General features: G+C 34.8%; 1 protein-coding gene across 7 annotated transcripts in view; it reads right to left on the reverse strand.

Annotated features, from left to right (window-relative positions):
- mTor (serine/threonine-protein kinase Tor) overlaps positions 1-13,577 on the reverse strand; it is an 816,233-nt gene that overhangs the window by 188,067 nt on the left and 614,589 nt on the right. For all 7 annotated transcript variants that reach the window (XM_090412780.1, XM_090412800.1, XM_090412771.1 and 4 more), the window contains 3 exons: positions 7,043-7,160; positions 2,505-2,696; positions 295-392 (listed from right to left, as the gene is read on the reverse strand). In XM_090412780.1, coding sequence (XP_090268906.1) covers positions 295-392; positions 2,505-2,696; positions 7,043-7,160 — 408 coding nt within the window. The remainder of the gene's footprint in view (positions 1-294; positions 393-2,504; positions 2,697-7,042; positions 7,161-13,577) is intronic.

Below are 13,577 nucleotides of genomic sequence, written 5' to 3' on the forward strand. Positions count from 1 at the left end.
TTTAGTTAAATATATTAGATAATGTTAGATAAATTAAATAATATTAGATAATGTCACTATTTATGTGTTTAGAAATAATTATGGAATTCCACACATTTTGCTGCTTAACAGAATGCTTGTATATAAAAAAATTACAAAACCAAAGAGAAATAGGTGTTGCACATATTTTGAAATTTGTCTTTTTTGTATTCAAGCATTTTATATAGTTGTTTTTACTGAGTGTTTCAGAAAAATCACACTTAAAAATTGCTAGCAAAACAAATAAAAAATTATAATACAAATCTATAAACTTACCTCAAGGTATCTTGTAGTGAGCTTCCATGGGTGAGAGCTATGGAACGGAAAAAACCCTGCACAGCAGGAACTGCATAATCTCGAATATGCTCAGATGTCTAAAAAAAGTAGACAGAGAGGTAGAGAGAAGATTCAATAATAAAAACTATAATGTCATTACACAATAATGATACACAGTGGATCAAACCCCATAACAAAATTAAATGGTTCCATGAGGTCATTTATTATGAAAAATTCTTAATCCAACCACTCTTTTAATAGAAAAATAGATAATTTGTTTCAACCCAATAACATTCATTCATATCTTTCCACCCTAAAAATATACTTTTAATATAACTTAAATTAATGTTAACATTTAAGGAAGGTCTGATAACACCTTCCTCAGAGAAAAGAAGAAATATAATTACCACCATTATTATGGCAAGTCAGAAATGGTAGACATGATTTGGACATCTTTCACATAGTATTAGAAGGAAGAAATCAATGTGCTATAATAGAAGTTGGTATTATGTTGGAGAGTATTTTTAGAGTCAGCAATAGCAAGTGTAGCTACCCTAATCTGCCAAAATTTCGGGAGACTGCCATCTCAAAAGTAACTTCAATGTAATAACTGAAAAAACTTCTATACAACATTAGGGTACCAAATTATGATTTAAAGTCTTTTGTGCGTTACAATTTGAATTGTTTTAATTTACTGATTATCACATTTGTGTTGTAACTAGTAGATTCTCAGGATGCTAGTTTGAAACGCAGAGAAATATAAGCCACTTAATAAACACCTTTATATGATTTATTGTTTGTTGTGGTACAATACTGTGAAAAAAGATATATTATAAAAGGATGTTTATTAACTAGCTTATATTTTACTAGATTTCAAACCAGCATCCTAAAAGCAAAACAATATGTTATAGTTTACACATGACAATGAGTAAGTGAAATATTCAAACTATAATGGAGAAAAGATCTAAAGTCTTAATTTGGCATCCTCTGATGTTGCATAAAAGAAGTATTACAGTTAATCTTATGATGACTGTCTCCCAAATTTTTGGCAGATTAATGCAGCCATACTTCCTATAGTTAGAATTGCTTCATAGCCATTGCATTCTAAAAATAGTTTTAGACTTTCTGCCCTGTAATGAATTTTATATAGCACATTGGCTTTCTTATATCTAATTCTGCATTAATTTACCAAAAATTTGGAAGACAGTTATCTTAAGATCAACATCTGCACAACTTTAACACTTCTTTTATACAATATTAAAGGTGCAAAATTAGGACTTTAGATGTTTTGTTAGTTACAATTTGTATGTATCACTTACTCCCTGTCATGTGTAAACTGTAATACGCTGTTTTGCCTTGAGGATGCTGGTGTGAAATATAAGCCAGTTAGTAAGCATCCTTTTATAATTCAGTTTTGGGATAATACCATTAAAATAAGTTATAAAAAATGTCCAATACCTATTGTGAAAGAGATGATCTACACTGCACTATTACTAAACTGAGGTCATTTAAAAAATGCACAATGTGTTTGCATATAGTGAGCAATGTCTGCAAATGTAAATCCAAATACTGTTAAATTCAGTATTTTTTTATGTGAAGGCAAATGGCAAAAAGATGTCCAAATTCATAGAAAGAAAGAGAGACAACCCATGTCACAATAAGCTCAAATGATATACTGCACAGTGATTGGCTGGCTGACTGAACTGTTTTCAGGGAAAATCATTCTTTTCTATTCATAGCAATTTCATGATGCATGGATTCAATGTATTTATATCAAAATTATCCAGGAATGTGTTAGCAGAGCTAATCTCAGGTGGTATGGTCACTTAAACAGAATGGGAGAGGAAGTATTAACAAAACAAGTGTTGTTCTCTGGCAAGTTGGCAGGAAAAACACCCAGAGGAATACCAAGATATGAGTGGATTGATATGGTAAAAAGTGCCTTAGAAGATAGAAATATAAGATTTGACAATTTTGGAGTCTTGACAGGTAAGAGATTGATTTGGAGGAAAATTGTAGATAGGAAGTTAGTAATGATATAAATTTTTCATGTAATACTATCATATCCTGTACACCCTTTGAGGGTACATATCAGGTTGATGATGTTATATCAAAATTATTATTTTTTTTATTAAAAAAAAAAAAATAATAAAAATTCTGTTCAAATTCACATATTGCAATTAACAACCAAGTCAAGCATATAAACCTACCAAACCCAATCGACTGAGCGTGCCAGAAGATGAATTTCCATCTATAACAACCCAGTTGGTTACATCACCAGGTGTCATTTGGGCATTATTAGCTACTGCTCCTGAGACTTGCTCTTGTTGAAGCTTCTGTTGTCGCTGATGTTTATAGAATAAAACTGCCTCATAGTTCATATAAGCCCAAGCATGGCATGCCTACATTAAAAAACATCACAATAATAAAATATCTTTTTGCTAGTTTCTAAATTTAAGGACTAAGCACTTAAAAACATGAATTTAATTAAACCCATAACAGGTATAAGCAAAGCATTTACAATTATGTTGGCAGCAATACAGAAAAACATAAGATAAACGATATTTTACAGATTACATATATATTAGAAAGGTTTAATTGTACCAGTTAAAGCTAAATAGGATTTGTTAAGATCAGATTTTCACTTTAAGACAAGTCATCGAGAAATCACAGCAACAGGACAAGGATGTGTATTTAGTTTAGTAGATCTAGTAAAGCCATATGTCAAGGTGCCAAAGAGAAAAACTGTTTTCTAAATGTTACAAACATATGGAATAAATTGGGTAATATACTGCTGACACAATTTAAATTGACCATGTATTGGTTTACATAATCTATGTCTATATTTATGTTGCAAGTCAGCAGTCAGAATTGCAGAACGTAAAATGGAATGTAAGAGAAGGATGCATATCATCTTCACATTACTTCATCATCCATACAGATCACATTATAAAGGCAAGTGCATTAAACTAGACATAAAAATTAGGGATATTAATCTCAGCTCTTTACTTTATGAAGATGATGTTATCCTCTTAAATAATCCCAATGTTAATTTTTAGAAGTAAAAAAAAAAAAAATCAACACTACAAAAAGAAAATGTATTACAGGCAGAAACATGGAAAACAAGTTTGCTTTCTTAAAGGTACAATATTAAAGGTACAAGAAAATATTTTTGCTTTTAAGGTACAATATTTAGTAAAAAAAAACAAATTAAATATATGGAAAGTAAACATCAAAGACAAAGTTATAAAGATGTTATTGAGATTATGAAATGCATGCCAGTTTCCATATATTACCAAAAGAAGAAAATTCATAACTCAAAAACTTTGAAAAAGCAGTATGACATGAGATGTAAAAGAAACACCCAGATGAATTGTAAATAAATGGTTTACTTCAGTAACAAATGGGTACATGAAGACAATGGCCAAAAACAAGAAGTTAAAATGACATTGTCAAAGCACCTCGATAAGGAATGTGGTCACCTTTTCCCTCACAGCCATGCAGTGCTCATAACAATGTTTCATAGTGTGGGAAGTTTTTGGTATTGAGACCACATTATTATGTAATTAAAGAGTTTAATCAAAATAAGCAATTAAAACTCAACGAGTTTCATAAGTTGCACGACTTACATCAAGGGTACTGGTATCTAAAAGTTTTACACAACCAAAGCCTATTAACAATTAATTGCACATATTAGATGTGTTTGATAACTTCACAACTGTAACATATAATAGATAAACCAGAACACAAAAGGCAAATTTGTTACTGTATGGATAGTAATAACCATTGCTGAGCAAAGCTCTCCTATGTCCCTCAAGTTTTTTCCTTTTTTTGGGGTGTGGGGGTGAAGAGATAGAAAGCAGTAACACCTACCTAGAGCATCCCAAAAATGCTCAATAGGATTAAGGTCAAGAGACTAGGCTGGCAAATCCATACATACGATAGTCTCTTCTTGAAGATATTGGTCCACAAGTTTCATATTTCAATTTTTTTGATAGCATATATCAATCCACAAGTTCACTTGAGACGAACATTATTGTCTCATAGGATAAATATCTCCTCTATCGCACCCACATACAGATATATATAGGAATCCAGAACCACATATCTATAAGTTGCAGCTTTCATGGTTTCCGTTAGGAAACACATGCAGTTCAGTGCATCCATCCAATGAGATGACTTCCCAGAGGGCCCTAAAGCCACTATCATCAATCCCAAATTTTTCCATTACTCCTTCCATGTCCTCAGAATACCTGCCTACTTTTTTGCATTAAAGTCTTCCATTACTATTAACATGTCTTTTCTATTGGTATTATCAATTTCTGTTTGTAGATTAGAGAGAAATTTCTCATATTCATCATCTCCATGAGAGTAATCTGGTGCATGAACATGTAATCTCAATATGTGTGTGTTTTTAACTTTTGCCTTTAATCTTAGTGAGATAAATCTTGAAGATACTGAGATAATTTCTGTTACTGAATTCAAAAGATGATTCTTTACTATGATTGCATATATCAATCCACACGTTCATGAATAAAAGATTAATGGATATATCTGTAATACTCTTTGCTGACCATTTTGCATACTTCTCATTTCCATTAAATGGTCTCTGGAAAGAAAAGATGCATTAGCTGACCGAAATGCAGTAACGTTTAATGCATCCTGTGACTACTAAGTATTTTGCCATTAATTAATTGCAAAATACTGCATCCGGTTTGCAACTCCTCTGTGGAGTCCATTAAGAATAGAACCATAACTCTGGGAGAGAAGGCAGACTTTCACTGTAAGAAAAGGAAAGATCACTCCAACAGCACTGGAAGGGAGGGGGGGGGAGGGTAGAAGAGATGAAAATGAAAGAAGAGGGGGGACTGGGTTTATAGGCAATATATCAAAGTAGAATGCATGAAGTATGACCAAGTCCAGCATTGGGTTCACCATTGCTGTTTGTTTGGTTCATGTACCATTGATGTATGCAGCATTGCACTCGCTGCTACATCTTCACTGGATGAAGATGCTCAGGTATATGAGGGGGCACTAGATCTGTCAATCTGTCTATCCAGCAATAGGGACTAACAGGATAACAGTAAATATGATAAAATAGTACATAGCCAAACCGGCTATTCCTTTGACTTATATATTTTGAGTCTCAGAACAGGAAAGATTCCACGATAATCCTCTTCACAAGGAAGGAGTGAAGACTGATGTATCCAACTATCGACCTATCTCTGGAGTGGTGGTAAAGATCTTTAAAAAGATGGTCAAGGTTTGCATTCAGAAATGGGTTGACAGAGAATCTCTACTTTGGATTTATTAGGGGAAGGTCTATTTGAGCAAGACAATCACACGACCTCCCAAATTGGAGAATATATTTTCTCATAAATTCGAGGATATGGGATTGGATTATAAAATCTTGGTATGGATAAGAGAATGGCTGAATGACAGATATCAAAAAGTGGTATATGGGAGATGTGAGTCTGCTAGATTTCAAGTAATCAGTAATGTACTGCAAGGATCCATGGGTCTAATGTTATTCAATCCATACATAAAGGCAATATACAGTTATTTGCTGATGAAGCAAAGATAGGCAGGGTAATCTAGAATGTAACTGATATGTAGTACTTGCAGAATGACTTCAATGGGCTGGAATTGTGGGCATTTGTTAAATGGCTGTCAGTTCAATGTTAGTAAGTGTAAAGCCAAGCACTTTGGTGATTAGATATCCAATGTCATATTATATTGCTGGGATTATGCTAGAAGAAACTGATCAGGCTAAAGGTCTTGGAGTTTTAGTAGATAGGAAGTTGAAGTTCAAGGGCCATATAGCAAAGATTGCATATACAACTCACAGAATAATGAAATGAACCTTGATATATGTATAAAGAAAAGGAAGTCATTTTAAATCTTTACAAAGCTTTAATAAACCTCATTTGGACTATTGTGCACAGGTCTGGTCACCTGATTTCCTCGGCAATTCTGATACAGTGGATCAAGTGCAAAAGAAGACAGAAGACAATTATGAAAACAGATTGAGAATTTGTAGACTGCAAACACGAGAAAGACATGTGATATGATTGAGACTTACAAACTGCTGAAAGAGTTATACAGGATACCAACAGATGGACTTTTCATTTTATGGAGGGCATCCTTGGACATTGCAAATAAATGCAGTCAAGTGTGTGTGTGGGGGGGAGCTATATTTTTCTCTCATAGAATGGTGCATGATTAGAATGGATTGCCATTGGATGTTGTGTGTGTGTGTGTGTGCGCACGCACGTACAAGTATTGTGAATTAATTCAAGAACAGGCATAACAGCTGGTCAGGTAGTATGTGGCCTCCATCAACGAGTCCCTAACTACCTAGAGTTCTCTCTTAATAGCAACAATAATAATAATTATTATTATTATCATCATGAGGGCAGGAGTGACAGCATTACGAATCAAAAAAGTTCATGCAAAGCTAGTACAAGTTTTTTAACAAAGGAATCCATTTTATTTTGTTTAAAAGAATTAAAGTCTGAATCCATGGAGTTCATTTTTAATCACAGTATACAAACAAACTGATTTGCACTCTCTCTGATAACGATGTAATTTAGAAGTGTGCTTTTCATTCACCAAAAATCCCAGACACTACTGGTCCATTCAAAGCAGAAATTTGAGAACTTAATGTTCTTCTCTCTCCCCCCCCCTTCTTTTACATAATTGAAATTTACCTATAAAGATTATTAACAATACTGATGATTCAAATTACCTTGTACCACTTTTTATCCCGCTCTGTTGCTGCTGCATAATACTGAAGAATCATAGGAATGGATGTTTCATTAATGCCTTGAAGACTTTCTTGCCATTCTCCCAGTTTAAGGTAGCATCTAGCAATAAGAAATGAAATAATGAAAGAAGATATATTCTTTAAATGCATAAAGAATTGCTATTTTTGAATCCTTTGTTTTAATGTCGCACAGAGATCAGTAATTATTCTGGTACAATTATGGAGACCACTGCCATGTTAGGAGTAATAACTTTAATTTCCTGATATTTCAACCTCCATATTATAGTCATCATCCAGAATTCATGCACACACACATACACAGAGAAACAAGTTACAGGAGAATTAACTATTACCATACTGCCATACTGGCCAAACCTCGTCTTAAAGCACTAGATCAAAGCTACATCCTGTTTTATACACATTCAAATTGAGATTAACCTTTAATGATACAGCAATAGTGGTGGCCTAATTAGCAGTTAAAACAAGCGCTGAGGCCTGTTAGTAATAACAAATTATGACTATGTTTCTGGAGTGTTGTTTACGCAATGGTGTTGTTTATACACCTTCCACTGAAAGTCAAAAAACACTTCCATTTCTGGTTGAACTTTTCACATCCCCCCCCGGGCAGTCTATTCTTATTAAATGAATACTGCAAACAATCACATAAAAAGTAATTCAATTTAATAAATCAATGAATAGTTTCATACAACACTACTGTGTACTTTGAAGAAGTACACAATAGTGTTGGGTGATACAATAATTGCAAATATAAAGCGATATTAACATGGACATTTCCAATAACAAACCATCCTTTTTTTAAAATTCATTCAACATGCAACAGATGCTGAATGCAAGGTAATAACTACATTGGTGGAATCCAGGAGATTGATGAGGCCAGGGGCTTGGGAGTGTTGGTGGATAGGGAGATGTTTAGGGGACACATTGCAAAAATAGCTAAATCAGCTCATCAACTCACTTGGTTGTTGAAAAATACCTTGACGAGAAGAGACAAGCAAGTTATTGTACCTCTGTACCGAGCCTTGATAAGACCTCATCTCGACTACTGTGCCCAGATTTGGTCACCTAGGTTCCTTCTTGATGGGGAGGAGGTGGAGAGGATCCAGAGATGAGTGACTAAGATGATAGCAGGTCTATGGAATACCATATGAGAACAGGTTGAAGATTTGTGGGTTGCAGAAACTAGTTGATAGGCAGAAAAGGGGAGATATGATTGAGACATTCAAATTGCTAAAAGGTTTCTATAGGATTAATTCAGAGGATATTTTTGAGATGAGGACTGGTGGTGAGAGAACTAGGGGACACCTATGGAAGCTGGGCAGGAGTGTGGTTAGCAGGGGTGTTAGAGCTGGGTTCTTTACTTTTAGAGTGGCAAATGAGTGGAATAAGCTGCCAGAGTCTGTTGTGGGTGTTATGACGGTGAGTGAGTTCAAGACAAGATATGATAGATACTGTGAGAATGTCATATAACTGTGTGGACATGATGTTTAGGGCCTCCCTTGATGAGTCTAAGGACTCCCTGGAGTCGCCCGTAATAATAGTAATAATGCCAGAATGAGGTATTACAAGAGTGGGTCACTGTTACAGGATATAGCCTATTTTGGCTCATAGCCTAATTCATCAATACATAGATATCTTATGTATGTTACCCAGAATTGATTTAATATAGGTCTTGGTTTTAATTACACTAGATCACACATGTATTACCTTGTTAGTCTCTTTAAATTTGCATACATAAGTATTAAATTTACCATCATCAAATTCCTGATATATACCCTCATGGGAGGGGGGAATAGAATATGATAGTAATACATGAAAAATTTACATCATAACTAACTTCCTATCTACAATTTTCCTCCAAATCAGTCTGTTACCTGTCAAGACTCCAATATTATCAGATCTTATATTTCTGTCTTCTAAGGCACTTTTTACTGTATCAATCCACCTATATCTTGGTCTTCTTCTGGGTCTTTTTCCTGCCAACCTGGAGAACACTTGTTTCGTAAATCTCTTTTTCCATTCACTTTAAGTGACCATACCATCTGAGACTAGCTCTAATAATGCATTCCTTGATGTTGACAATATCAAGTTCTTTCCTAATATCCTCATTTTTAATATGGTATTGCCATTGATGCCCTTAATCTTTCTCAGGACTCTCATATCTGCGGTCACTAGTCTTTGGTCAAGTGTTTTAATTCTAACCCAGCTCTCAGATACATAAATTAAAATTGGTTTGAACACTGTCTTGTATACAGCTAATTTAGTGTTTTGGCTAATTTCTCTCATATTGCATATAAATTTATTCAGTTGACTTCCTGCCATACCAGTTTTGTTGATTCTATTGTCAATTCGCATATTTAATTTACCATCTTCACTAAAAATCGTGCTTAAGTAGGTGAAATATTTTACTTGTACTATAAATTCTCTATTCACAATGCAGTTGATATTTTCAATGTTTCTGCCTAATTTCATTGTCTTTGTCTTTTTAATGCTGACCTTCATACCATATCTATTACAACATTTATTCAATTTAGTCATGGAATCTTGCAGACTTGTAGCGAATTTATTTAAAAGTATAACATCTTCTGCATAAAGCAAAGAGCTGACATTAACACCTCCAATTATGATATCAAGTTTAATACCACTTTCCTTCATAATGTGATTCATATAGATAATGAATAAGAGAGGAGATAATGTACATCCTTGTTGGACACCGGATTTAACATTAAACTACCTTCCTGTACTTCCTTCAATTCTAATTGCTGACTTACAACTCAAATAAAGACTATGCACTGCATAATATAATGCCCCATTAACACCATAACTGTAGCGTTTTGAATAGCTTCTCTCTTGGCACCTTATTGTATGCCTTTTCCAGATCTACAAAACGTAAATACATATTTTTGTTATATCCCATGATTTCTCAAATATCTGTCTGAAAGTGAAAATCTGATCCTGACAGCCTCTATTTGGCCTGAATACAGCTTGTCCTTGACCAAGCTTTTCTTCCACAGTCCTTCTCAACCGTTTCTCAAGTAAACTTGCATAAATCTTACCAGGAACATTCAGAAGAGATATACCTCTGTAATTCTCACATTCAATTTAATTTCCCAATTTATATATGGGTACTATGAGAGCTCTACTCCAATCATCTGGCATTCATCCCTCTGTCCAGGCCTTCTGAACTATGCAGTGCAGCCACTGTAAATAGCCTTTAAAGGAATGTGGAGAACCGACCAGGGATTCTCACCTAATGTCCAATCCTCATCTTCTCGTGGTGCACCCTGTTGGGTATCTACCTGGATACTGAACGAAAGAGGAAGGGCTGGCAATTTGAGATTTAGCCGACCAAATTGTATTCTTATTGGTTAAACTAAAATAAAAAATGAAGGTACAACATGACAAAATTTCAAGCCGGCTGAAGCGTCGCTCAGCTAAACAATGTCCCCGTTGTTTTCGCCAGAGAACCAGGGCAAACAGCGAAAAGTCAGTTACTGGAACAAATCTGAAAACACACCCCAACTCAACATCACCAGAGTTAAAGATTGGTACTATCAACGTAGGAAGCCTGAATGGCAAAGAAATGGAGCTAGCTGAGGAATTAGATAAGCACCAGATCGACATAATAGGGATGACTGAAACAAAAAAGACAAAAACTGGAGAGATGTTTCTGAGCAATAAATACAAAATGTTATATTCAGCCAATGACAATCAAGGAAAAGAAGGAGTAGCCATAGTATTCAACACAAAATACGAGGCTAATCTTCTTGAATGGTAGGCAGTCTCAAGTAGAGTGATGTGAGCAAATATGAGAATGGGGAACTAGACAATGAGACTTATTTGTGCCTATCGTCCCACAGAAGGTTCTACTAAGTAGAAGTGGAGGAATTTTTTGATGCTTTAGAAAAAGCAACTGACACAATGAAAAAGGAAAAGTTGGTCCTTGTTGGGGATCTGAATAGCAGAGTAGGAAATGACTGTCAGACATACAAAAATATTTTGGAACAATTTGGAGAAAAGAGCAAAGCTAATAATAATGGCAAATATATGTTGGATTTCTGCTCAAGACATGGACCGGTTATTACTAACACCATGTTCCAACATAAAAATGTGCACAAATTCACATGGAGAGAAGAGGCAAAGAATAAGAAAAGTCTCATTGACTATGTTATTGTTGATAGTGATGTTTTCTCCCTGGTGCAGGACACCAGAGCATACAGAGAATTTGAAATTGGAAGTGATCACCATTTAGTCTTGAGCAGGATAAAATTGAATTTCATATTGAAAAGAATAACATGTAACAAAGCTTTAAAACGAATAAAAGTTGAGCAGCCCTCAGATGGTAACTGTCGACTAACATACACAAAGATTATTGAAGAAAAAATGAAAGAGTTTGAGAACAGGAAACCAAACCTTGATTGATTCAGCCAGAGAAGCATGTGGTGAGGTTGTCTGCAATGATAGAAAAATCAGGAGTCCATGGTGGACACAGGAAGTTAAAGAGGCAGTGAAGGAAAAGAAGAAATCATATCAAAAGTTCCTGGCTAATAAGTAAGCTTTTGCTCTTAGAGAATACAGAGACAAATGTAAGAAAGTGAAGCATTGTGTAAAACTAGCTAAACAAAAGTCATGGGAGGACTTTGCCAAGAATATAGAAAATAAATATCAAGAATGTGGTAAGATATTCTGGAGGTTGTTGAAGAAGCTTAGAAATGGAGGAAGAGTGCTGTAAAAGGAGTTAGAGATGATAAAGGTGACATGAAAACAGGAGAAAAAGATTTGAAGTATGGAGTAATTACTTCGAAAAATTGCTAAATGAAACAAGCAGTGATAGCACAGTGGTATAAAACACTCGACAGGCATACAGTCAGGAATACATATCCATACTTAAAGTAGAAAATGCCATGAAAGGCTTAAAATGTGGAAAGGCAGTAGATGATATTCGAAAGGAGTAGATGATATTCGACCAGAAATGCTGAAATATGGTGGTATAAAACTCTTACAGTGGCTGCACTGCACAGATCAGAAAGCCTGGACAGATGGACGAATTCCCGATGATTGGAGTAGAGCTCTAATAGTGCCCATATATATAAAAAGGGAAATAAAACTGAATGTGAGAATTACAGAGGTATTTCCCTACTGAGTGTTCCTGAAGATCTATGCAAGTATACTTGAAAAATGGTTGAGAAGAATTGTGGAAGAAAAGCTTGGTGAAGAACAAGCTGGATTCATGCCAAATAGAGGCTGTCCAGATCAGATCTTCACTTTATGACAAATAGTTGAGAAAGTATGGGAAAATAACAAAGATCTGTATTTAAGTTTTGTCGATCTGAAAACGTCATATGACAAGGTACCAAGAGAGAAGCTATTCAAAACGCTACAGTTATATGGTGTCAATGGGGCATTATGTCGAGCAATACTTTGTCTTTATTTGAGTTCTAAGTCACCAGTTAGAATTGAAGGAAGTACTGGAAGATGGTTTAATGTTAAATCTGGTGTGAGACAAGGATGTACATTATCCCCCCTCCCTCTCTGTTATTCATTATCTATATCGATCACATTATGAAGGAAAGCGGTATTAAACATGATATCAGAAATGGAGATGTTAATATCAGCTCTTTGCTTTATGCAGACGATGTTATACTTCTGAATAAATCTGCTACTAATTTGCAAGATTCCCTGACTAAATTGAATAACTGCTGTAATAGATATGGTATGAAGTTCAGCATTAAAAAGACAAAGACAATGAAATAGGTAGAATTGTTGAAAATGTCAAATGTGTTGTGAACAGGGAACCTGTGGAACAAGTAAAACATTTCAGCTACTTAAGCACGATTTTTAGTGAAGATGGTAAATTAAATATGGAAATAGACAACTGAATCAATAAAGCTGGTATGGCAGGAAATCAATTGAATAAATTCATATGGAATAAGAGAGAAATTAGTCGGAGCACTAAATTAGCTGTATACAAGACAGTGTTCAAACCAGTTTTAACTTATGGATCTGAGAGCTGGGTCAGAAGTAAAACACTTGACTAAAGACTAGAGACCGCAGATATGGGAGTCCTGAGAAAGATTAGAGGCGTGAACAGATGGCATCAATGGCAATATCATATTAAAAACGAGGATGTTAGGAAAGAACTTGATATTGTCGGCATCCAGGAATGTGTTAGCAGAGCTAATCTCAGGTGGTATGGTCACTTAAACAGAATGGGTGAGGAAAGATTAGCAAAACAAGTGTTCTCTGCAGGTTGGCATGAAAACGACCCAGAGGAAGACCAAGATATAGGTGGATTAATACGGTACAATGTGTCTTAGACGATAGAAATATAAGATCTGATAATGATAATATTGGAGTCTTGACAAGTAATAGACTGATTTGGAGGAAAATTGTAGATAGGAAGTTAGTAATGATGTAAATTTTCATGTAGTACTATCATATCCTGTACACCCCTTGAGGGTACATGTCAGGAATTTGATGATGATGGTGATGATACTTG

The sequence above is a fragment of the Typopeltis vanoorti genome, chromosome 2, assembly GCF_054136105.1.
Source record: "Typopeltis vanoorti isolate ZY-2024b chromosome 2, IOZ_Tvanoo_1.0, whole genome shotgun sequence".
NCBI lineage: Eukaryota > Metazoa > Arthropoda > Arachnida > Uropygi > Thelyphonidae > Typopeltis > Typopeltis vanoorti.